The 27,324-nt window shown below is 37.8% G+C and overlaps 1 protein-coding gene across 2 annotated transcripts; it reads right to left on the bottom strand.

Annotated features, from left to right (window-relative positions):
* Window positions 1-524: 524 nt before the first annotated feature.
* Window positions 525-26,367, bottom strand: LOC110799056 (probable pyruvate, phosphate dikinase regulatory protein, chloroplastic). 2 transcript variants are annotated; one of them, XR_002536296.2, is made up of 4 exons: window positions 25,899-26,367; window positions 2,883-3,519; window positions 2,064-2,222; window positions 525-997 (listed from the first exon to the last, which is right to left on the bottom strand). XR_002536296.2 is itself a non-coding variant. In XM_022004256.2 (3 exons), the coding sequence occupies exons 1-3, from the start codon at window positions 26,322-26,324 to the stop codon at window positions 2,119-2,121; spliced, it is 1,167 nt and encodes a 388-aa protein (XP_021859948.1). In that variant the 5' UTR covers window positions 26,325-26,367; the 3' UTR covers window positions 1,804-2,118. The 2 variants fall into 2 exon arrangements, 1 of the variants encoding a protein (XP_021859948.1); XM_022004256.2 differs by lacking the exon at window positions 525-997 and having other exon boundaries at window positions 1,804-2,222.
* Window positions 26,368-27,324: the final 957 nt, after the last annotated feature.

Genomic DNA, 27,324 nt, shown 5'->3' with positions numbered 1-27,324 from the left:
TCTGTCCCGGAATACTCGCACTGGTTTGACCGACACATAGTTTAACAATTTAATTAACTTATTATTTATTAGGTGGTATTTGATATTGAGTATTTTTTAAATATAGTTAGTGGGAAATGTGTCAACTTTTTGAGAGTGATGAGTGTGGGTGATTTATTTAATGTTTTTTAAATGTTAGGAATATGAGGGGGAACTAATATAAGTGAAAGAAACAATATAAAATTAGAAAAATATATCATTTGTAGAAACGGTACAAGAATTACGGGACAACTTTATAAAGAAATCGGTGCGAGTATTCCAGGACATAGGGAGTATTTGTTTCAATAACTATTTATGGAAAAAGATTCAGTATATTTAACTAAAATTTTATTAATCTTTTGAAAATGTATCAATATCTTTTGTACTCCATACTACTTTATGTTCGAAAAATTCTTTGTTATTTATATATTTTATAAAAAAAATAATCAGATTATAATTTTATAATATCGGTGCATGCACGAGATCTAATCTAAAAAGAAAAATACTCCGTAAAACAGAGTGCAAGTTACATATAGTAAACTTCAGATATGAAGTATCCACACAACAAGGGGGTTTGAAGTGAAAATGGTGGTTAATTGATTGCTTGTGGCCTTGTGGGTTTGGTAGTTGCCCATCAAAGGTACAAGGATAGTCGTATGGTAGAGATAGTTGTTACAATGATTGAGTTGGTAGTCAATTAATGATAGACATAGTGATGGTAGTTTGGGAAGAAAAGAAGAGACAATAGAGAAACAGGGAGCCACATTTTTATGTCTTACTATTATTCGATTCCCCTCGTCTTTGGTCTAGGGCTAAAAGGATAATTTTAATATGTACAACCGGTTATACCTTATAAGACACTCCGCATCTAAAAGGCTATATGTTTTGCTTATTTGTTCATTTGAAACTTCCGAATAAGCATATCATCATCATCATTATCATTACCCCGTTGTCTCGTCGGGTGTACGCAACCTTACCCCTGCAATTGTAGAGAAATTGTTTTCAATTGACCTAAAAGAGATAACGGGACGACCATCTTCTACTTCATGGAAAGAAAACGAAGAGGTTTTAAGAGCCATTTCAATTTAGTCCATTACATCCACAACCAAAATAACAAATGAATCTTTAGCTACATCGGAAATGGACTCCAGTTATCCTGCTAACATAATCAAATTGATGTTCCTTTGGGCTCTAAAATTCTCTCGCCAACCCTAAGACCCTAAATAATTGCCCATATTCGGATCCACTACTTGGCCCATGAGTTAGGGGTCCAATATACATGACAATTGTTGTCCTAAAGCCCCACTGGCCCATTTGAAATCTACAGCAACCCCACAATGATTTGGGGATCATCTATGTCTCAGAGGTAAGCAGGTGATAGCTCTCAAGCACAACACTCTCTACTTGTTACTCTTGCTATAAATTGTAATAGAAGATACTAAGGGTATACTCGTAATTGTAGTAGTGAAATTACGACTATACACTTAGTATCCTCTATTAAATTGTAAAATTTCAAATTACTTCAACCACGGAAGCTGATAGCTCTCAAGCACAACACTCTCTACTTGTTACTCTTCCATTGTAATAGAGGATACTAAGGGTATATTTGTAATTGTAGTAGTACAATTACGAATGTACCCTTAGTATCCTCTATTAAATTGTAAATTTTGAAATTACTTCAACCTCGGAGGGGTTTCCTCGGCATCTGCCAATTGTTAGATCTTCTTACAAGTTAGGTTAGAGCAACTAGAAATTGAAATGTAATATGGAGCAACACATAACACATTTCATGTAATCTTGTAATCCTACCAAAAACCTTTATTACCACAAATGATAGTAAAGACATATTAACATCCACTGATGGTTTATGGTTATGTGACTATACAGAAACGATAACAACCAAGTCCTGTGATCCAGGAAATTGATATTAACATTTAACAACCATATACATGTAAGGGTACTCACCGGAAAACGAGTATGATAATGAAAGAACACCAATATTAAGAACCATATATACAAAAAGAGTACAAGCTTCAATAACTTACTGATGTACGGAGTATTCGTCATCAGAAACTTCAGACTGTCGCGCATTCATCATCTCTAGTAGCGCTTTGAAATACTGGGCAATGATCGCTTCTGTTTTCTGTCATGGTATATCCTTAAGATAATTGCTGCAGTTTCTTCAATAGCTTTGCTAGTCACCTCTGTCAAACACCAAACGAGTTGTCAGAAGAAAAAAAAGAAAAACCAATGCTGAAACAACTATTGTATAAGAAAACACATCATTCATCATCATTATCATTACCCCATTGCCTCAGAGAGGCTCCCGCAAGAAGCGGGGTAAAGGGGGGTCGGGTGTACGCAACCTTACCCTGCGATTGCAGAGAAGTTGTTTCCAATTGCCCAAAAGCGATAACGGGAAGACCATCTTCTACTTCATGGAAAGGAAGCGAAGAGGTTTTAAGAGCCATTTTGATTTAGTCCATTACATCCACAACCAAAAGAACAAATGAATCTTTGGCTCATTTATTCTTTTGGTTGTGGGATGTATAAGAAAACACAATGCAAATATTTTACTCCACCAAATAGATATATGCAAATTCACACATGGACAATAGGCCTACCTCCTACTTAAGTACCCCCTCCGTCCCTAAAAGATCGCCCCAATTTCCTTTTCGGTATGTCCCTTCGAGTTTGGCCCGTACCGTTTATAGTATGTGGTTATCACATGTTTCCTCTCACATTCTATTATTTAAATTAGCAAAAAGACAACTACTAACCCACATGCTTTCATTTTGCATTCTATCTTAATAAAGTGAAAAAGTTAGTATGGACAATCTTTTAGGGACAGAAGGAGTACTTACCAATTACAGGCCAGCTGGGATTTTGAGTAAAAATTTTACTCGCACGTTCCAAATCCTTTTTCACATACCCCATCTGTGAGTAGTTGTGCATTTCATGTTCAGCTATGCCTAGAGTCTTGGCCCGTGATTTTCTAATCGATTGCAAGACAACCGGATCAATAGTCAAAGCAAAAACTTTATCCGGATCTATCTCAAACAAAGTTTTGGGTAATTCCACACCCATTACGATAGGAACGTTTGCTACTTTGTATCCTTTTTGTGCAAGGTAAATCGACAGAGGAGTTTTTCCAGTACGAGAAACACCAGTGAGTACAATATCAGCTTTACGTAAGTTCTGAGGTAGAGCCCCATCGTCTTGTTTTATAGTAAATTCAATGGCTTCGATCCTTTGGAAGTAATCTTCACTCAAGAAATTTCTACCTCCTGCTCCACGGGGAAGCCCTGAAGGCGAAACTCCAAGATGAGAAGCAATTGCCTCGGTTATTGGGCCAAGGACATCCGTGCATGGTACGCCCCATAATTGGCAGGCTTTTCTTGCAGCACCAGCCATTGAAGGTTCAGCAATAGTATAGACAAGCATAGCATCTTCTTTTGCAGCTTGTCTCACGATTTCTATGAGTCGCTCAATGTCATCTACCTGTGAAGGGTATCAAGCATGCAGATTAGCAAATAGAATGAAGAGAACTAGTAAAAGGATGAAGACTATTCTAAGGCTATAATTATTACTGCCTTGGCAATTTCACTTAAAAGAGTCATTGTCTTTTAACTACATTTGTCGTGGTACTGGTAAATACTGCCTTGAAAAATACTGGTAACGACGTATGACATAAAAAAGAAATAAATTAGGCCAATCTTAAAGTTGTGAACCGGATCACAGGCAGAGAGCACGTCTTCCGTAACAACAAGCATATTTTAACAAAAGTTCAAACAACCGCCATGTAAGAGCAAAGATTACAAGGGAAACTTATTAGGTTTTGGCTTCCAGCAAACTATGTTACTCAGAAACTTCATTCACCCCAAAGTACCCTTGTAACAATGTTTGAAGCTGAACACTTCAACGTGGCCTATAATAAAGACCTCCTAATCTTCCCCGAGCTTAGTTCTAATCAATTATGTTAGCAACACGCACAGTTGAATGAGAAGAATCACATTCTCGGTAATCCAAGACTTGCTAATATCTTAATAATAGTATAAACCGTGATTGAAAATTTACCAGCAATATACTCATTTCAGGCATTCCTTGGATTGAGAAAATTACTTCACCTGATATATTTATGCCATACAGCAGGGTAAAAGCCACCCCTGAGTTATATGTGAACTATCAAACACAGGTCTACAGATCAGACAGCCATTTATACAATCCTTAACCTTTACCATGGATGTCAGCCTGTCACTTTGAACTCCAAGTTATCCGAAAGACTCGCAAGGAAAAGTGAATTAACATTCCAACCCAACAAGAACAATATAAACCTACACATACACACACACACACACACACACAATAACACACACAAAAGACCACTATTATAGAGAATATCAGTATCATGTGTAAATATGAGCTTATGTATCGCCTTTTACACCTTAGCACAGTCACATATATAATTTAATGCCTTTTGTCCTTGTCTGATCCTAGAAAGCAGTTGGTTTGTCTGCTTGTACAGTTGGACTAGGTTTATAGTTTGGTCCCTTGTATATTAGCTATGTAGAGGGCTTCAGCCATTTCATCATAACAAATAGACAGAAATATATGAAAACTGAAAACTGGTTTCTATTGAACCAGAAAATCAAAATTGATTGAGTCTTCAATTTTCTACATGGCACCAGAGCAAGGTTGAAAGATCGAGATAACAGAAGAATTCAAAGGCTCTTTCAATATGAGAATCCAAGAAAGTTTCAAGCTTTCTCAAAACAAAAAAAACAGAAATTACCCAAAACAAACACCTACCTGAAGACCAACCTAAACCCCTATAAAGACCCTCTTTTATTGTTGTAAATGAGAATGCAGCAACACCTTTGGGAAGCATCCTCTTTGATAGAAACAACTACCTGAATAAGGGTAGGAGCATCAGAATTGCTCTTGGTGCCAAGAACAAATTGGTCTTCTTGGAAGGAAAACACCCTAACCTACCGAAGGAGCAGATGAAGTGGACTAGGTGCGATTGTATGAGGTCATGGCTATTGGCCACCGTGAAGCCTGAAATTGCAAGTTGTCAACCAAAAGACAATCGGAAGAAATACTTGAGAGGTATGAGCAGACAGGTGCTCCTCAATTGAAGAAAGAACTTGGGAGCCGCACCAGAACAATCCAAGTGTTAGTGAATACAACTGCAAGCTTAAGGAACTCTGGGATCAAAATGAAGAACTTGAAGACATACCAAAATGCTCTTGTGAACGCAAAATGCTCTTGTGAACGCAAAATGCAGCCTCTACAGTACCCAGGACGTTCGTTATTTATTTATTTATTTATTGGTTGACTTTAAATTTTAGAATTAGCAAATATTCACACCATAAAACAAAACAATTCACACATTTGATATCATTTAATTAGTAGCAGAACTTTACTCCTTAATCAATTATTAAATATTACATAAAAGCTAAACCAACTTAAACTAAAAAAGCTTAAAACTAACAGAACACGGAACATAAAACATCTCCAGACGAGCCCAGCTGATCAGTTTCTTTTCCTCTTAAACGCATTTGATCCATCCCCAGTGACCAGCCACCTTAAGTCCATCAATCTCGTTGTCGAATCCTCAAAGAAAGAGCTCTCGGGGTCAATATCCCACATCCCATAAGGGTCAGACGTGTACATAGATGGCAATGGATCGGACTCGGATTGGACCCTAAAGGATCGGAGTCTGATCCAAGTTTAATCCAATGAATAAACCGCTTCGCATTTGTTCGCCAACCGCCCATGCTTGTGCGCGCGCACGGGGCACGAGCGCCCACCAGCTGCAAGGAATGTCCACATTGTCCAGTTGGCAACTCAGTAGCCCAGCTAGCTAGCTCGCACACTCGCACATAGACTCCAGTCCAGCTCATCAACTCTCACTAGTTGCGTATCACTCCATTGTCTAGCTATCTAGCTGCGTCAACTGAGCTGCTCGCTAGCTCGTAGTGTAGTACGCAACACCTCGACCGGCTCGAGGGAGCTGGCTGCATAGCTTTCTATCGCACCGTCTCGCCCTACAAGAACCTTAGCGCACCATAGAGCTGCAACCAAGTATATTAGCACACAGAACCGGACCAAACAATAGTAAGTTAACTTGCCTGTCATTGCTTCAGGCAATCATGCGGCATGCCTTGGCCAAATGCACGCCATGCCCGCCTTGGACACAAAGGGGTCTAACAAACCACCCCCACATGAAGAGGCTGGCGTCCTCGCCAAATAGTCTTCAATTGAGTTTCGAATCGCCACAAGTTAGTGTCAAGTTCCCACGAAGCCTCTGCCTCGGGACAACCCTTCCAATGAACCAAATACTCAATCCAGCAATTCTTCACTCTGTCCCAACACGCGTCGATCAAGAATTTTCTCCACACTTAGTGAACTGTTTTCTGATCGTCGGCGGATTCCTCTTGGTAAATGGATGCAAGCCTGCACATCCTCATGATATGGCTTTAAGTAACTAACGTGAAAGTAGGATGTACCTTCAACCTTTCAGGCAGACTTAATCGATAGGTGACCGCTCTAACCTTCTAAATGACGTCAAATGGACCGGAGTACCTCGGAATCAGGGACCTTTGCGCCGTCTTCGGCAACACTTTATCCCCAACGCTAAACTCCAAAGGGCGTAGGCGCCCTTGTCAGCATATTTCTTCATGCGATGAGATGCCTTCTCTAAGCTATTTTGCGTTTGGTCCATCAACTCTTGATGACTGGAAGCAAAACGATGCGCTGCTGGCAGATCACATCCAAAAGAACTAACAAGTTCTTTCTTCAATCTGTCACACACTCACACAAAAATATAGAAAAGAAGAAGCCTTTGATTAGCACCAAACAGATACAAATAGGCGAAGCTACAAATCTCCACAAGAGTGACTTTAGGTCACAAGTCTCACAATTCACTGCCCATTTCCTAAACTTCTCTCTTCCTCTAATTCTATTAATACTAACATTCTATGCTGACTGTTTTGTTGTCCTGCTGTTATGTTGCTCAGAGTTATGTGGTTTGCTTCGGTACGGGGTACGAATTCGGGTTCGCGGGTAGCTGATTTTAGGTTTGCGAGAGGGGTATGGATTTTTTTTTTTTTTTTGTAATTCATATTAACGCCTAAACTCTAGCTACCAGATCAATTAAAGATCAAAGTCAGTCTAGCTGCATAAAAAACGAATTGCTGCTACTGACTACTTACTGAGTAAGACAAGACACTTGATTATCAAGTGATGTGTTAGCATAATTTATTACTTGGAATCTTGGATTAATGTACTGCTTTCATGTAGTAATACAGATGCTCAAATAACACAACAAAAAATATGAAGTTGACTAAATAAAATTCACTAGGACAAAAAACAAAGAACAAGAAACAAACAAAGAAGCTTAAATACGGAGTACTTTAAAAACAAAGACACAATTATCTACTACTCTACTGCATTTGTTTCTTCCCCTTCGCCTTCTGACTTTTTATTTCACTTGCTTCCACTTTTATTCTTTTATATGGGTTACCTACTATCATGAGATCCTCTTCATCTTCAACGTTTGTATCCAATCCAACCCATCTCATGTCCTCTAATTCTACAGGTGAGTCTTCAAGACAAGAATTTTCAGGATCAATATCCCATTTTCTAAAGGGACCTTGCTTGTAACTTTCAGAGAATCTAGACAAAAGACGAAGATTAGAGTGGATGTAAACTAACTTATCCGCCGTTGAACAATTTAATCTGTTTCTTTTCAAGCTATGAACAAGCCCAAATGTAATCCAAGCCCTCTCTGCCGAAGAGCTACTAATGGGTTGAGCTAACACCTTCTTAGTCACCTCCGCTAATTCCGGAGTTTGTGATCCATACATAGACACCCAATCAATGGCTTCCATGGTGACAACATCCATTTGGGCTTGTGGCAGTGAGCTAGGTAGCACCGATACGGATACGGGAACAGAAAACGGCAAAACCAAAATTTCTAAAAACGGGTACGGCATGGGTTCGGCAAAAAAAAAAATATTATATATATATATATATATATATATATTACTAGTAATTACTAATGATAAAAATTACATTATAATTCCGTATAAAATTTCTACTAAGATGGGTGGTGGGCCCCAATAAATAAAAAACTAGAAGCTACAAAGTATTTAAAATTAGTTTAAATAATAATAATAAATAAGAAGAGTGGACTTTTTGACCCACTTTCTTTAATTCACTCACCTTCTCTCCTCCTTCAATCCACCGACCAGCGACCACCTTCTTTTCTCTCTCTCCTCCTTCAATCCACCGACCACGGCGGCTGCTTCCTCAAAGATTCGAAGCTCGAAGGCCGAAGGATCTCAAGATTTGTAGAAGAAGAAGCGAAGAACCGGCGAGTCGAAGCCTCGAAGGATCCGAGAACTGAAGAAAAAGACCGGCAAGGAGAAACGGCCAACAAGGAGAAACGGCCGGCGGCGACGAACACCAGCTACCTCAAGTCGCCAACGGTCCAGGTGAGAGAGAATTGGCCCCAATTTGGGGACTTTGAAAAATAAACCCTAATTTATGAGTTTGGGCTAACATAATACTCTGGGTACGTGATTTCAAGCCCGAATACGTACCCACCCGTCCTTAAAAACGAATCCAACCGTACCCATTTCCCACCCGCGTACCCACTATTTAGATTCGGCCCGGGGACGTATTTGGGGCGTACCCGTCCCGTACCCGTACCCGGTACGGGATTCGGCACCCGGGCAACGTACCCGTGCTTCATAGGCAGTGAGTATAGCCCTTTCTTCAATTGAAATTCAGTAAGTTGATCACGTAACTTCTTTTTTTCATATTTGTCTTCAGTTATTTTTTCAAATGTTTCCATACAACCCATAACCACCTCTTTATCAAGATTAGGAGCCCTTCTAGTATACCCCCCAGGAGCAGGAGATTCCAAGTAAATCTGGTCATAGAAACGAGGTGAAAGAGCAAAACCTAAACAATGAAGAGGAATGGTCATCTTATTCCACCTTGTTACCAATATTGCTTCTACCATAGCAAACTCAGAGGCATATTTGCTATCACTCATAATATCTTTTATTTAACCAATCATGTAATCCATTCTCCCATATATCTCCCCCATCTTAAGACCATCACCATCACAGAACTTCAGTAATTTGTAAAGTGGTTCGGTGAAACTTACAATTCCTTGAGCTTCACTCCAAAAATGTGGATCTTGAATAGTTTGTGTTATCCATTCACACATAGCTCTTGTATTCGTATCTTGTTTCTTCAACCACTCTCTACATGCCTTGAAGACAATAGTAGTTTCAAGTGCCTCTCTACAAGAGAGTAACCTCTTCAGCATTATGTAGTAAGAGCCAAATCTTGTCTTCGTTACCTTCAATAAAATTCTAGTTGAACGTGCTTTAAACAATCATCATTATCATTACCCCATTGCCTCAAAGAGGCTCCCGCAAAAAGTGGGGTAAAGGGGGGTCGGACGTACGCAACCTTACCCCTGCAATTGCAGAAAGGTTGTTTCCAATTGACCCAAAAGCGATAACAGGACGAGAACGGGACGACCATCTTCTAATTCATGGAAAGGAAGCAAAGAGGTATTAAGAGTCATTTTGAACAATGCTAACAAATATTTGTGACTAGTGAAAAAATTCGCTACTTCTTTTCCACATTTGTAAGTGCCTTTCATCCAATCGAAAGTAGCAGCAAGATCTTTAAATACTAAGTTCAAAGTATGACAAACACATGGAGACCAAAAGATGTGTTTATGTACCTTTTCTATTTCTCTTCCAGCAGCTATGCAATTTTTTGCATTGTCTGCCACCACTTGCAGTACATTTGAGGGGCCAATCTCTTCAATTGCTAAGAGAAAATAATCAGCTATCACTTTCCCTGTTTTCTCCACCGCATTGAATACTCCAACATACAAAAACATGACACCTCGACTGTTTGTTGCAATGACTTTGATAAGTTGATCACTTTTGCAATTAGACCCAACCATCTGAGACAACAGATACCCCATGAGTGTACCAGGTATCTTTTACTGGAGCCAAATCCTTTTCAATGCTCCTCTTACATTCATCTAGCAAAGTGGTATGTGCCTTCTCGAAAGATGGTGATTTGTAACCTTTTGGAGCATTATTAATAACATGCACCATCTGTTGCCACTTAGGGTTTCTCGGACAATTAAAAGCTATGGAATTTGCACAAATACACCTCATGATTTTCAAATCAACTGTTGCCCTCTCCATGGTCCCGAATGCTATTTCAAGTGGGGATCTGCTAGGAGTCGGTGTTGTATGTTTTATGCGGATAGAGTTCTTCAATCTTGCTGACACTTGCCTCAAACTTTTTGCATCTTTAACTTTCTGCATCACCTTTCTATATGCATCACGGTTGTAATACCCCATATTTTTAGGCATTTTATTAATCATTTTATGCATTTTTTAATATATATTTGATATTAAATTATTTTGGAGGCAAATATATTCAAATATTTTGGAGGGAAAATATTCAAATGTCTTTGAGGAATATTATTTACAAAAAATAAGTTTAATTTATTATTATCGTATTTTATTAAATTGGATATAGATTCCTAATTCTAGTAGAAATCAACTTTGGAGAAAAAGAGTTTTAATCAACTTAAAATTGCTTAAAAAATCCGAAAATTACTTTTAGTATTTTATAAAATCAGTTTTATATAATAATATACTTATGATAATATGTTTCGGATTTATTTTGGAAAAAAAGACAATTCTATTTAAAATTGGATTTTAAGAGTTTTACCAATTCAAAATTCCCCAAATATTTGAATTCTTTGAGATAAATTCTAAAAATTTCAGGATAAATCTTAATTAATTATTCAAGCCTCTGTTTAAAATTTCGTGATTTTATCTTTTGTATTTCTATTTTAAACAATTTTACTCTAAACCAAATATCACCAAAATCATGACTAGATTCAGAATCCTATCTTAGCTTAAACACCAACCACGGCCATACCCCTTAGGGTTCCATTATAACCCTAACCCTAACCCTATACCTATAAATACCCCTACTTCATTCACCATTCCTCACACCAAAAGTTGAGAGCTTTCCCAAGCCCGCTCTTAAACTTCTTCTCCCTCTTTGGCTCTAAACCTTCTTACCTAAAACCCTTATACCACCACCACGATACTCCCGTCGTGCACTCCTTGCCGCCGACGTCTACCTCTTGGTGTCGTGACTTCCACACCCCAATTGTTTTCAAAGCCTTCTCTTTTACGTTCAGTTTTTACTATTTAAAATCTTCTAAATTAATGCCGTAATTTTTAAAAGTATATTTTTTTTAAACCATGAGTTCGAAATTTTGATTTATAATACTGTATTATGCATGCATAACTCATGAATTAAATTTAAGGGCACTAGATTTATTTTTATTAATTTAATTGTTTAATCATGAATTAAGTAGGGTTTTATTTATTAATTGTTAGGAACTCGTGAGTGATCCGTAGCAGGATCAAACTAATCTTTGTGTGAGGTGTTATTTAATCAAGGTACGTGTATGTGGCTAGATTGTTATAGATTGAAATCTATGTATGGTTTGATTATTAACTTCGAATTATTAATTGTTTTCAAATTGAAAATTGTGAATTAGTGATTTTGAATTGTTTCTTGATTTGTGAAAATTGTTTGAGGAATTTTAAAAGGTTAAAAATTTTTCTTGATTTTAATATGATGATGGATTTGTTCAAGTTGTGCTTGAAATAGTTTGTTTGGTTTTGATGAGTTATAAATCTTTATTTCAAAATACGTTGTTTTCTTATAAAATACGTTTGATTAAATAAAAGCAGGATTGTTGGTTTATCATATGGTTGGAACTGGATGGTCTTTCATGACATTATTATACTTTTATAAAGTATCAAGGTGGAATGGATTTCATGGAACTTTTATGTTCATACGCATCACTTGTTGTGTAAGTCGAGGGTCATTTGTTGACTATTATTTGGTTAGTACCCCAATGTATAGATTTGTGATGGAATACTAGCTTGGGGGTGTGCACATTTAGGAAGGAAGGGAGATAAGAAGAGGTTTTTGATTTTCATATTCTAATTGGAATCTATTTTTGGAAAGTTTTTACTTTTGGAATATTGTTATATTTGGAAAGTTTATATATTGAAAATATTTCTTTTCGTGGAATGTTTCTACTTTTGGAAAGTTTCTACTTTGGAAATCTTAATTCTTGAAATGTTTATACTTTTGAAAAGTTACTATTTATGGAAAGTTACTATTTTTGGAAAGTTTCTAATTTTGGAAAATGAATCTTCTATGATTTCAATTAAGCAGGTTTGAATTAAATGGTTTGTGAAAGTATGTTCAACTATATATAAATGTTTTACATGTCTTGCATATATTCGTACTTAGCTTTTGCTAACCCGTATTTCCTATTTGTATTGGCTTGGCCCTGTTCACCTTTTGGTGAGCAGTTTTCAGGAACTTGATGTGATGATGTGACATGCTTGCATACGGGATTAATGGAGAGTTCACTAGTTAGGATTTATTTTTCTAAGTTGGTTTCATTTGTGAGTTCAGATTTTAGTATTTAAATTTCAAGGGTTTATCAAATATACACTATTATTATTTCGACTATTATTATTCAATAAAGAAAAGTATTTGAGTTATTCCGCTGTATTAGTTGAGTTAATTAGCCTTTTACGTAATCACGTGGCGGTAATACTCCTAAGTTTCTCTCAAGATTGGTCTTATTTAATTAAAGGTTGTTTTTAAAAAAGAGAGAAATTTGGGGGTGTTACAACGGTTGTTCAGGAGTACCGGCCAACGTTTAACGTCCGCTTTTATACCGGGGCGTAGTCCAAAAATATGGGCATGCATTCTGGTATAGGAGCTTTTATATTTTTCTTCCAATGGTTGCAAGTCCACTACTTTGAGCCTCCCGGATTCTTACCTTCTACTTTTCTCGCAAGGATTGTGATTTCACCATTCAATAAAGGCAAATAAGTACTTTGACTACTTTTCACCTCCTGTTGTAGTGGACGCGTTAGTTCATGTTCGGAATCATCTTCTTCGCTTTCAAATCCCACGTTATCATCATTGGACAATATGGGACATTGATCATAATCTTCTTCTAGTACTTTTCACCTCTTGTTGTAGTGGAAGCATTAGTTCATGTGCGGGCGGTTGGACGCGGGGCGGGGCAGGCGGGTATGAGGTGGGTATGCCCTCATATCCACCACCTACCCGCCACTCATGGTGGGTATAACTTTTCGTATCCATACCTGCCTACTACCCACCAAATTCATACCCACACTCGCTCCAACTGGGGCGGGTACGGTGTGAAACCCGCGAAATTTTACCCACCTGATCCCTACCAAGCACGAAGGTAAAGAACAACCGCCTAACATCTCTTTTTCATGTGTCGAGTAACTCCCTTCCGCCTCTTTGAGCTTTCATCCCTCGAAAGCCAGTGGTCGTTCATCTTGCACAAGAACCCCACCAAGGGCTCTCCCAGACGCGTCAGTATACACCTCAAACGGTTAGTCGAACTCTTGAAGTTTCAACACTTGTTCGGATTAGATTGCCGGCTTTAGTTTCTCGAAGGCAGATTGGCATTGATCGAACCAGACCCACCCTTGTCCTTTCTTTAAAATATCCATAAGCGACGATACTTTCTATGAATAGCCTTGACTAAATTTAATTAGCTAAACCAACAAAGGACCGCAACTCAGGGACGGAGTTGGGTTGTTCCCAATTGACAATCTCCTTCACCTTAGACTCATCCATCCGAACTTTACCCTTACTGATTTTGTGACCAAGGACATTTATCTCCGTTCTTGCGAACTCACATTTTTCTTTTTTCACATACACCTAGTACTTCTGTAATTGTTCGAAAACTAGCCTTAGATGTTCCACATGATGATCTAAATTGTTTGAGTATACTACAATGTCATCAAGATAAACATTCGGAGATTTCGTGCCCTTTCTTCATACAATAATGACAAAATTTAGAGTTTTTGCCTCTAGACTTTGATCTGAACATGTTCTTACTGTTGCTACCTTTCTCAAAAGTTCTTTCTCTTACAACCAAGCCTTCACCCGAAAGTTCAGAATTAATTTCAGTGTCAACTTTTCTTTTGACAATAAATGGGACTTGGCATCTTTAAAGCATAATGTATCATAGTTTCCATACAATATTTCTTTAAAGTGTTTAAATGAGGGTGGTAGTGAAACAATAAGAAAACGGTTTTATCCTCATCATTAATGGTAACATTTAGGTTCTCCAAATCAACAATATAGAATTACACTCATACAGGTGAGTTATGATAGGAGTACCTTCTAACATACGGAGTGTGAAAAGACGTTCTTTTAGACGAAGTTTGCTCGCAAGACTTTTATTCATATAAAGAGCATGGATCGAAAATGCGGTATCGGTCGCGGTCGCGGTCGCAGGTTCGGTCGCGTTATCTCGGTAACGGAAATGATGCGTTAGTCGCGGACCGGGTCGCGGTTGTCACGGCAGAAATTTGATTTAATGACTTTTAAGATAATTTTTTTAATGATTTTAACCCAAAATAATGGAGTAATACTAATAATAATAATGGAGTAATAACAGTGTTGACTTCATAAAATGGTGTAATGATAATAACAATAATAATAAATATAATAAATCATACTTCAATCCCATTGATTTTTAATAATAATAGTAACAATAAAAAAGAGACACATGTTGGTCACTATAATTTTTAATTAATAAAAGATTGAAAAGAATCTTGCATTTTGCTGTGGGGACTCACCGTGTCAGTTTCCCTTTTCTCTTTTTTTTACAAAGCATTTTTCCCTTACTGAGTGCATTTTTTTAATAAGGAAAAAAAGAAAGAAAGATGGAGACAATCGCGTGGGCTGTGGGTTTGTAGTTTGTAAGTTTAGTGCTTCCCTTTCTAACTTTATTGAATATAAAAAAGAAAAAAATACCCCCACTTCCCACCTCCCCAACACCCTCCTGTGTTATTTAATATAAAAGGAAAAAGCTACCCCCTACCCAAACTCCTTATTATTACATTTTAAAAAACCCAAAGACCAGAGTCCTTCCTTCTTCAAACTTCAATGGCGACATTATGCAGTCTTTCTTTCTGCAACTTCAATGGCGACCTTCTGCTTCTTCTTCTCCTTTTATATGAAATAATCGATCAATTCACGAGCTATATCGGTCTATCTCGGGCGATTTTCCACCGTACCGTTCGTATCGGGCCGAATATCGCCGTATTTGAAAACAGCGTGATAACTCGGGAAATCTCGGTTCGGCAACTTGAAAATCCGAGTTAACTCGGCGTTCCAAGTTAACTCGGACGAGTTTTTATACTATCATAAAGAGACTCCTACTTACTCTAAATACTTGCAGCGGACTTTTCATTAATGACCTCACGTAACACTTCTTGCGACAAACATGATTGAATTACGGACAACTCTTTCTCATCTATTTCTTCCCATTGTTCATCTGTCATAGTGGATGGCATATTGGACTTTCCATCTAAAGCCTTCTTTAAACCATTCTAAATAAGAACGGCTTGCATTTACTCGCCAAATAGCAAAATTAATTTTACCATCAAATTTCTGTATGTCAAATTTTGTAGACATGATGTAAAATCTTAGCTAAATTATAACAGCTCTGATACTAATTTTCAGGGTGTTCAGAGTGCAGGGAAGCAAAATTCAACCAAAAGTTATCAGAAATTAATAGAGACAATAAAATTATAGTGGCGAAAGAAGCAACAAAATTCCATTATAATAAAATGAAAATACAAACAAAATAGAAGAAATATACGATTTTAGTTTTGTTGTAATTGCAATTATTTTATTCCTAAAGAATGAGCATAGTATTTATAATGTTTTTGATGAAGTTGATTACCAAAAATAAATCAGTAATTAAAGGGACACACAATGTATCACCTCATAAGCTAAGGCAATGCTAACAATTAGAAATTACTACTTTGAGAATGACATAAGAATAGTAAAAACTATTCCATACTAAATATAGGTTGAGGTAAAATGGAGAGGCACTTTATTCCCACACCCAACTACTTTGCAGCATCATCCTTGATAAAATTGTGGGTAGCACCAGTATCGATCATAGCCAAGACCTCTTCACCATTCACACCGACCTTGAAGTATATCAAACCATCGATGGGCTCCTGATATTCGACATTCATGGCATTAAGTAACTTCATTATATTCATGTGCGGAACCATATCCAACGGTTAAGGGGTCTTTTCTTTATCTTCATTGTGCGCCAGCAGTACGGCCAATTGTTGTCACTTCGGACAATTTCGAGCAATATGTGGGCCTTTACAAATGAAACATCCATCATTGAAACGAGCTTTCTTATTGCTGGAGGAGGGATCGTCCTTCTTTTCCTAGACTTTTCACCGGAACCTTAGTACCTTTCTTCTTGTTGAATTTCACTTCTTTCCTTGATCCCTGTCAAGTTCCTTTCCCTTTTCCTTACCATCTGACCCACTGTTGATTTTCCAATCGATAAGGGCCTCCGCAGCAACAATTGCAGTATTAAGATCTTCGACTTTCTGTCTCCTCAATTCGGTCCGGGCCCAAGGCTTCAAACCGGACATAAACTGGAACAACTTGTCCTCTTCGGACATATTATTAATATCAAGCATTAAGGACATAAGTTGCTTAACATACTCACAAATGGTGTTAGTATGCTTGAGATCCTTCAACTTGTCACGGGCGACCCAAGAGGTGTTGTTGGGGAGAATCTGTTTACACAACTCGACCTTCATTACATCCCAAGTATTTATCTCCACCCTGTTTTCCCTTCTGTCTGCCTCTTGGTGAGATCGCCACCAAAATTTTGCGTATTCGGATAAATATAAAGCAGCAATATCAACCTTTCCACTCTCCTTCTTCTTACTAACTTTGAAGTGTTCCACATCCCATATGAAATTCTCTAGGGTCTTTGAGTCCCTAGATCCATCGAAAGCCTTAGGTTCAGGAATCTTCGTGCGGTCGTGATGTTGAGATGAATTCTCATGATTGGAACCAAGTGCTTTGCGTAATATTGCCATTTCCTCTCGAAGGTAGTTTAATTCAACGTCTACCTCCATAACCCTTTTTGTATTCTCTGGATGGGTTACCGGGGAATCCCTTGCCTTCTCAACAAGGGTCTAAAGCATTCCATTCATTTCGTTCAACTGGCTCGAAAGAAGTTCAATTGAATCTCGGACGGTATTGACCGGCAATTCGGCAATTCATCATCTCCTGACATTCCAGGTACGCTTCAATCCTCTGGATTCTTGCCTTGTTAACTTTAGCGACATTAGGGGCCATTGTTTCTTCGAATTTTCCTTCTCTTGCAAACTTCAAAAGAAAGCCAATCTGGTAGGACTAACGGAAGCCACTGCGAACTATTGTGTTTTCCCTACCAATGTGTACTTGATAATAATCGTAATTCGGGTACAAGAACTCCAACATGTCGTCTAAGGAATCGGCGGCCCGGAAAATAATTTTCTCGTACTCTCGGATCGTTTCCTTCTTTAACCGCCTCTGTTCACGAAGGTAGGGTGCAATGGGACGAGCAACCTTCTTGATTTTTCCCTTCGATTGAGACATAAACTCACACAACAAAAGTGGTAAATCCGGCTCTAATACCAACTGTCACAACATAAATTTGTTCTAGTCGTGCGGCTCTAGAACATGCTCTCTACATCAGCCTACTCTAACGCCTACGGAGGGTAGTTGGTCCCTTAGGCATTCTTGCGGAATTGTATAGGTACAAACACTTAGAATACTTCGTGGACTAGCACTTTATTTCATAAGGCAACAGCATACACATTTACATGGAGAGATTCCGGCAGCTTAACAGCTTAACCAAATAATCGGATGCATTGGACAAATCCCCAAGGTCATCTATATGTAGGCAAAGGAGAGAGACAAGCCCCTCTCTCATAGGCGACGTTCACAGCCTAAAACGACACACATATGTGCGTTTAAATAAATAATACAACTGCAATATCCAAGGTGGCGACCTTATCCTCTTAGTCTCAACCGCTCGGTGACTCACCGCATATCCAAATAGCCAACCGTCGCAAACCGCTTCGCATATGTTCGCCAACCGCCAATGCTTGTGCGCGCGAAAGGGGCACACGCGCCCACCAGCTGCATGGACTATCTAGCTAGTAACTCAGTAGCCCAGCTAGCTAGCTCGCACACTCGCACAGCAACTCCAGTCTAGCTTGTCGACTGTCACTAGCTGCTTATCACTCCACTATCTAGTTGTTGAGCTGCATTGTCCACACAAAGCGGCTTGATAGCTCATAGTGTAGTGAGAAACACCTCGACCAGCTCGAGGGAGCTCGTTGGCGCATCGTCGAGCTGCACCGTCTCATCGTACAAGAAGCTTAGCGCACCATATAGCTAACGCAAGCTAACAATAGTAAGTCGACTTGCCTCTCATTGCTTCGAGGCAATCATGCAGCATGCCTTAGCCAAATGCACGTCATGCCCGCCTTGGGCACAAAGGGGTCTCACACTAAGCCACCCTTATTTTTAGTTATTGTTCTATACTTCTATGTTTATCTTTTCTACTCCCTGGTTTTTTTTGTTTTAGAATGTCAATAGTTTGGGGTTTTACATTTCCTTTTTCTAAAGTTGGGTTGATGTCCTTATGTAGGCACTAACTGTTGGAAATTCTCATTGGGAAACACAAAAGAAAAAGAGAGTGAAAAATAAGAGAGTCCCACATGGAAGAAACTCTTTATATTCTCCTAGTTTATTAATTGGGGAATGGGTGTAACTCTTGTTTAAGAAAGTGTGAGAGTGGTATGGGTGGACACATCACACACACGCGCACGCGCGTCGGGCCGGGTCGGGCCTTGAGCCTTGGCACTTGGGAATGCGGTTCGCGAGTGTGGGGTGGGTTTTGTGGGCCAACTCTATTCTTTTTGGTAACTGGATTGTTTTGGTTAAGTTATTGTTACGGGAATCTGTAACCGTTGGATTAATTACCATTAATTGCGTCCGTTACAACATTGATTATTTCTGACCGTTTTGGCTGTTGCAATCCTCATTGATTTCAGTCGTTTCTGTCTGTTGGCTTGCTTTGATTCTGATTACTTAAATCACAATTTCGGATTCTTTCAAAACACAGAAAATATCATTCAAACACTATTCCCAGAAACTCGAAAACACATTCTTTCTCTCACACAAAATTGCTCTCGGTTTTGGGCATATGTTCTGACTCCATCCGGCTTTGTGAGTGCACACAACGTCGGAGTTGCGCTAATCCCGGAGGGGACCGCATTCTGTTCTACTGCACCGGGAGGTAGCGCGGAATAGTCTTTTAGGACAGTGGGTGTCCACGACGCAACAATTGTTCTTCATTTCAGTTCATCGAATCAGATAAGTTTGTTCTAATTTTGGTTTAATCGCAACACTAACTAGTTTTCTTTCCAAATAAAAATAATAATTAACTGTACCTACAAATTTACACTTACCGCACCTCACATCCAGTAGTATGGATGTAAGCAATTAGGAAAAGATATTTGCTTGATTATATTACCGATATCAATTAATCGCGGAGGATCATTTTTTTTTTAAAGATACCGAACGCTTAACAGAAAATATCTGGCAGCGCCACTGCCTAGTATCAATGTTACATTGTTACCGGACCGTTCATTTCGGCTCAAGTATGTAGGAGTACGTTATACAATTTACGAATTGCTAACTCAAATAATTTTAAGGATTGTAAAAAGGAGAACCAAATATGGGTTACAACCCAGGATAACAAAAAAATATTTCTATATATATATGTTTTTCAATATAAAAATTTTCCTCCTTAATATCTCCTTTATTTTATCTCTTATTTTCTCTCCCTTTTATTTTTTTTTACACACTTCAATAATGAAATAAGCATCTTACATTTATAGCTTCTTTGTAACTAAATATATAGAGGATGAGAATCATTCTCAACATTTACCTCTCAAATTTATACAAATTCTAATATAAGTAATGTGAATAAAAGTAACTCTAAAATTGAAGTTGTGGCTCTCAACATGCCCCCTCAAGTTTTAATTTTCATTCCGAGCATTTCTCTCAACCTTTTGAAATTGTCAAGAGATAGTGGCTTTGTAAATATGTCTGCAACTTGCTTTGTTGTATTACAATATTCCAGTGTGATTGTCCCTTGTTTAACTTGTTTTCGGAGAAAATGAAATCGAGTATCAATATGTTTACTTCTTCCATGTTGTACTGGATTTTTAGCAAGTTTTATTGCTGACACATTATCTACATAGATTGTAGTTGGTCCTTCTTGAACATGATCAATTTCTTTCAGTAAGTTCCTCAACCATAACCCTTCACATACGGAAGATGAAGATGCTATATATTCTGCTTCGCAACTTGACAATGCTACAACTGGTTGTTTTTTAGAACTCCAAGTGAAAGCAGTTTCACCTAGGTAAAAAGCATACCCAGTTGTACTTTTTCTTTCGTCTTGATCTCCGGCCCAATCACTATCGGAGTAGCCGAACAATGTTGCATTATCTCCATAAGAGTAAAACATCCCATATCCTAAGGTACCTTTAATATACCTAACAGTTCTCTTTGCAGTGCACCAATGAGAATCTCTAGGTGTCTCCATGTATCTACTAACAAGTCCGACCCCATATACAATATCAGGCCTGGTGATGGTTAAATACCTCAAACTTCCAACTAAACTCTTGTACAAAGTTGGATCAATTAATCTCCCTTCTCCAACTTTTGTCAACTTCAATCCGGTTGCAACGGGAGTACTTGTGGGTTTGCACGACTCCATTTTAAACTTCTCAATAATCTCCTTGGCATATTTCTTCTGTGAAATGAATATCCCATCTTCACTTTATTGTACTTCTATCCCAAGAAAGAAATTCATCAGTCCACAATCAGTCATTTCAAATTCTTTGAACATTGCCGCTTTGAAATCTTCAAACATACTTTTGTTGTTCCCAGTGAATAGTAGATTATCAACATATAAACTCACTATAATAATATCATCACCATTTTTCTTCACGTAGACAGCATGTTCGTACGGGCATTTGGTAAAACCATTTTGTATCAAATAACCATCAACATTCCATGCACGAGGAGCTTGCTTTAAACCATAAAGTGCCTTTTTCAAACGGAGCACTTTATCTTCTTGTCCCTCTATAGTAAAACCTTCTGGTTGTTCTACGTAAACTTCTTCTTCCAGGATGCCATTTAGAAATGCTGATTTAACATCTAGTTGGTATATCTTCCACTTATGATGCGCTGCAAATGAAATTAACAATCTCACTGTATCTAAGCGAGCTACAGAAGCAAATACTTCATCATAATCAACTCCATATTTTTGCTTATAACCTTTTGCTACAAGCCTTGCCTTGTATCTAACAATGCTTCCATCAGCACCTCTTTTAATCTTATAAACCCATTTTACACCAATAGCCTTATGACCCTTTGGTAATGTAGCCAACTCCCATGTATCATTTTTCTCTATTGAGTGGATCTCCTCTTTCATAGCAGATCTCCATTCTCTTTCTCCAATTGCTTCTTCAAAATTGATGGGTTCATAGTCTGCATATAAGCAAAATAAATCAACTTCTTCAACTTCAGTTGTATTTTCATAGATGTCTCTGAGACTTCTCATCTTAACAGGTCTTCTTGAAGATGAGGTTGATCCTTCAGATGTAGCTGAACTTGGCTCATTGTTATTTCTCTGTGGCGAATGTGTCATTGATTGAGTATTTTCGAAACTCGTCTGTGTAGTCTTGTTATTGTTGTATTCTTCAAATACAATTTTTTCTCTTTCTTTTTCTTTTTCTTGATTATCCCATTTCCATGATTCTCCTTCACTAAATATTACATCTCTACTCTAAATCAATTTTCCAGTGATTGGATTGTAGAGCTTGTAAGCTTTGGATTGTGAGCTATATCCAATAAAGATACATTTTTCACCACGATCATCTAACTTCTTTCTCTTTGTCTCGGGTATTTGAGCATATGCTATGCACCCAAATACTCGAAAATGTTCCACATTTGGCTTCTCACCACTCCATGCTTCTTGTGGAGTCATATTCTTCACACTTTTTGTAGGACAACGATTTAGAATATAAGTTGTCCATGCAACAACTTCTGCCCATAATTGCTTTGGTAATCCTCTTTCTTTCAAGATGCTTCGTGTCATGTCTAGAATTGTCCGATTCTTCCTCTCGGCAATTCCATTTTGTTGTGGTGTATAGGAGGTTGTAAATTGTTGTCTAATTCCGGTATTTCTACAGAAGTTCCTGAACATGTTGGATGTGTATTCACCTCCTCGATCTGACCTAAGAGTTTTCAACTTTTGTCCGCTTTCTAGTTCTACTCGAACCTTAAAATGTTTGAATGTATCAAATGCAGCTGATTTCTCTTTCAGCATATATACCTACAATTTCCTGCTATAATCATCAATAAAGGTGATAAAATAACGATTACCTCCCAGAGATACTGGTTCCAACGGTCCACAAATATCTGTGTGTACCAATTCTAATGGCGCTTTCGCTCTCCATGAGAATCCCTTCTGAAACGGAAGTCTAGCTTGCTTCCCAATTGTGCATATCTCACAAACCTGGTTAGGGTTTTCAATGGTAGGCAATCCATGAACCATGCTCTTTGAATGCAAGAGTTTTAGTCCATTGAAATGTAAATGTCCAAAACGTATATGCCATTTCCATGACTCATTTTCTATGACACCATAAAAGCACTTTTGTACCTCGGTGTTAAGTTGCAGCGGAAACATGCGATTCTTCGCTATTTTCGATTGAGAAATAAGTCTTCCACCTTTGTCTTTGAGAAGAAGATTATTGTCCTCCATGTGCACAATATATCCCTTTTCAAGAAGTTGTCCAATACCGAGTATATTACTCTTCATATTAGGCACGTAATAAACATTAGAGATAAATTCTTCATTCCCATTTTTGAGAATAATTCGTATTTTTCCTTTACCTTCAACTTGTAGTTTAGATGAATCTCCCAAACTAACATTACCTTGGATCTTCTCATCAAGATCGATAAATAATTCTTTTCTTCCACACATGTGGTTACTAGCTCCAGAATCAAAAAACCACATATCTTGTTGATTACTAACTTCATCGTGTGCTAGTAACAATGTAGGCACATCCTCATTATTTTGTGACGATTCAGCAAAATTTAATCGATTTCCTTGATCCTTTTGTTTGCTCCAACAATCTAATGCATAATGCCCATATTTTTGGCAATTATAACACTGGATATCTTTTGCTTTTCCACGTTCATTGAAAGTTTTTCCTCCTCTATGTGACCCTCTTACATGGCCAAAATTTTTCTCATTATTACAGTTACGAGGTTGATAGTTTCCACGGCCTCTACCACGTCCACGAAAACCGCCTCTTCGTTGGATACCTCTTTGCTCATTTAAAGTCAGCTTTGATTCAAGTGCCTGCTCTATCATAGCAGGGCCATCATTTTTCATAATTCTTTGTTCATGCACCTGAAGCGATCCAAGAAGCTCTTCTATTGATAATGTATCAATGTCTTTGGATTCTTCTATTGCAGGTAATACATGATTAAATTTCTTATTGCATGATCGAAGTACTTTCTCAACGACCTTGTAATCTTCAATCTTTTCACCATTCTGCTTTTGTTGGTTAACATTTGTAAGCAAACGAGAAAAATAATCTGAGATTGACTCACTATCTGTCATTTTGATTTCCTCAAAATCACCTCGTAAATCTTGTAACCTAATTTTCCGGACACGCTCGACTCTTTTGAATACTATAACAAGAGTATCCCATGCTTGTTTGCTTGTAGTTGCATTTGAAATTTTGATAAATGTTTCTCGGTCTAACCCGGCATATATCAAAAATAATGCCCTTTGATCTTTTTTCTGAATTTCTTTTAATTCAGTTTTCTTTTCTTGGGTATATGAGGCTTTTTCCTCATCTGACGGTTCTACAAAACCGTCGCTTACAACTTCCCATAAATCTTGGGAACCAAATAATGCTTTCATTTTAATACACCAATCTTCATATTGGTCTTTGGATAATTGGGGTACTTGTGGCTGAACAAAGTTGGTAGACATTATGAGTTATTGAAAATAACGTGGCTCTGGTACCAAATGTAGGAGTTATACAATTTACGAATTGCTAACTCAAATAATTTTAGGTAGTGTTTGGTAACGCGATTTCATTTCAATTTCTGCATTTCAAATTCTGGAAATTGAAATCCCTCCATTCAATTCCAAATTACAAGTTTGGGAAAAATAAAGAATTCTAAATCCATAATTTCAAATTCACCATGGTGTTTGGAAATAGTTGGAATTTGAATTCCAAAATTAAAAACATAATTCAACTTCACAATCCAACACTAATAATATACGTAGTATGTGATTGAAGAGATAATCACAATCAAATAATACAAATTCAACCTCAACTTCTCTTCTACATTTTCTCTTCCCTTATAATCCTTCTCCTTTGATAAATCAACGTATATAGAACAACAATTTAAAATTAGCTTGTTAATTAAATTAATTAGGGAAAGCAATAAACCCTAACTTATCGATTTTCGTTGCCTTCAATCTTGCTGTGATGTCGGCAAGCGGGGCATCAATTTTCTTCGATCTTGCTGTGAATTGGCGGCGACACTATCATTTTTCTTCAATTCTTCAACATAATCTTCAATTTCCCACAAACTATTTCTAAAATAATCATCCATTTTCTCTCTTTCTAATCCCGCGAATCACACAGTGACAATTCCCCGAAAAAATTCAGACTATAACCCTAACCTCGGGGTCTAAAACCACCGTTTTTCGTCGGAATCTGATGATTTCAAACACAATCTAAAGGATAGTAACAAATCAAATTAGTCGTAGCAAAGAAATTCATAATTTCAGATCAAAGTTCGGTGCCATTGCAAGGCCTCCGAAGAAGCATTTGTGCTCTATATTAGCAGAAATCAAGGAGAGAGAATTACACATGAGAGGTTGTTGAGATAGCAAAAGCGAATCGGAAGGGAGGAAGGTGGCGGAGGAGCGAGAGAGAAGCTCAAAGTCTCATGGGAGAGAGAGATAAAAAAATGTCAAAGGAAGCTGTGTGGGAGGAGAGAGAAAAAATAAACGCTTAAGTTGTTGGCAATGGGCTATGGGCTGAGAATTTCAAATGACATAGTTTAACTTGTAATTTCAAATCCCTATTTTGATGGGCTCTCCTTGGCTGTTTTAGAATTTGGGTCAATTCTGAATTTCAAATTCTAAATCATCCAAACAGTGGAATTGACTCAATTCCGGGATTTCAAATGAAATCCTCATATCCAAACATAGCATTAAGGATTATAAAAAGGAGAAACAAATATGGGTTACAACCCAAGATAACAAAAAAATATTTCTATATATATATATGTTTTTCAATATAAAACTTTTCCTCCTTTATATCTCCTTTATTTTATCTCTTATTTTCTCTCCCTTTTCTTCTTTTTTTTTTACACACTTCAATAATGAAATAAGCATCTTACATTTATAGCTTCTTTGTAACTAAATATATAGGGGATGAGAATCATTCTCAACATTTACCTCTCAAATTTATACAAATTCTAATATAAGTAATGTGAATAATAGTAACTCTAAAATTAAAGTTGTGGCTCTCAACAAAGTACACGCCTGATACTTCCACAAACATATGTTCACCACTTAATTTCAGACCAAAATCAATGAAATTTTCAGCAATTAAACTAATCGAAACAACTAAGAAATACAAATTATGATAATTGAAAACTTAAAAATAAAGGAAGTAAATCTAATTCAATGAGAACTAACAATTATACTAATAACATGAATAAATTTGCAAACTTACCCCAGAAAACAAGTGAGTACTAACTGAACAACCATGATCAACTAAGCAATGGTCAAACTGCCCTAACGCCGCGCTAACGGAATGCTCCGCCGTCCATCCAGTTCCGTCAGAGACCATATAAATCGACTTACCCTCCCTAATTTCGCCGTCATCTTCTTTATCAGAATCGGAAACAGCGTCGCCGGTTCGTACCAGAGGTTTCTCAACCAGAGTCGCCGCCTTGGCCGGAATTTCAGCCGGGCGCTCTAATTTCCGACCGGACCGTATTGACCGAGCTCTGGACCAGAGGTTTAGCTTCGCGCTTCCCTTTAGTTTCCGAGGCTGGGGTTTGGAGGGAGGTTCGGAGGAGAGAGATATTGTTGGAATCGGAGGTTTGTGTTCAGGTGGGGTCGGGTTTGGGAGACTGAACCTGGTCGCGGCTAACATTTTTTTTGGCCTTTCCAGTTTCCACACCCCAAAAAAAAAAAGTTAAAAAAATAATAATAAAACAATAAATAAAAAATTAATGCTCTGTTGGGCAATTGGGCCTTTGGTTCGGCCCAGGTGTACTGGATTGGAAATTAGTTGTGGGTTAGGTTTATGGATCTTGATACGGGTTGACCTATAACATCTTCTTTTGCAGGGTTGTCTCACAAACCCTATAGGTCGCTCACAAAACTAGTAGAAACCGTAGGGGTGTTTATTAACGGGTATCCGTATTGTCGAATAGTACAATAACAGCCCATGACATGAAGCGTGAATTTTTTTTTAATTTGTTTTTGTGTATTAGCTCCAGGTTCACCCTTATGGCTAATACGGATTCGGGGCAAGTTCTGAGGGGATAGGTTCCAGTCCCCTCCCAATTGTTGTTGCAGGGATCAAACACGGGTTTTTCCTACCTACGTTCAGCCCGATCACCACTGAACCAACGGACAATTGGTATGAAGTGTGAATATTGGATACTTGAAATCACAAGATGGTCAGAAACTAGTAAAATGAGTACTTTGCAACAACATGCATACTTGTTATTTGCTACTAATTACATCGTATTTGCGAAGTTGAATTAGTGAAACCATTATAAAAGAAAGAAGGAAAGGAAATATAGGCGATTTATTTGGTCTTAGCCAGGCTTGCAACGAATGATGTATCCCCGGCCTCTTCATTCACTACAAGTTTCAAGTACTCTTGTTCAATACTCAATTCTTAAATGGCTGTCATCACGGGACAATTTACAAATTCTTAGGTGCAGGCATCAAAGGGTGATTTATACCCTTTGAGCCCTTCTGACATTTTTCCTCACGTGTTTTGCAGTTTGCACTATTTCTGAGCATGACCTTTAAAAACACAAGACTTTTAATAGAAGAATTGGTAAAATAGACTTCTTTTCAGACACGATCTACAATCATACAATGGAGTACTGCGTAAGTAGTACTCCGTGTCTAGTAGT

The sequence above is a fragment of the Spinacia oleracea genome, chromosome 6 (assembly GCF_020520425.1).
Source record: "Spinacia oleracea cultivar Varoflay chromosome 6, BTI_SOV_V1, whole genome shotgun sequence".
Classification (NCBI taxonomy): domain Eukaryota; kingdom Viridiplantae; phylum Streptophyta; class Magnoliopsida; order Caryophyllales; family Amaranthaceae; genus Spinacia; species Spinacia oleracea.
This window is presented reverse-complemented; position numbering and strand designations above follow the sequence as displayed.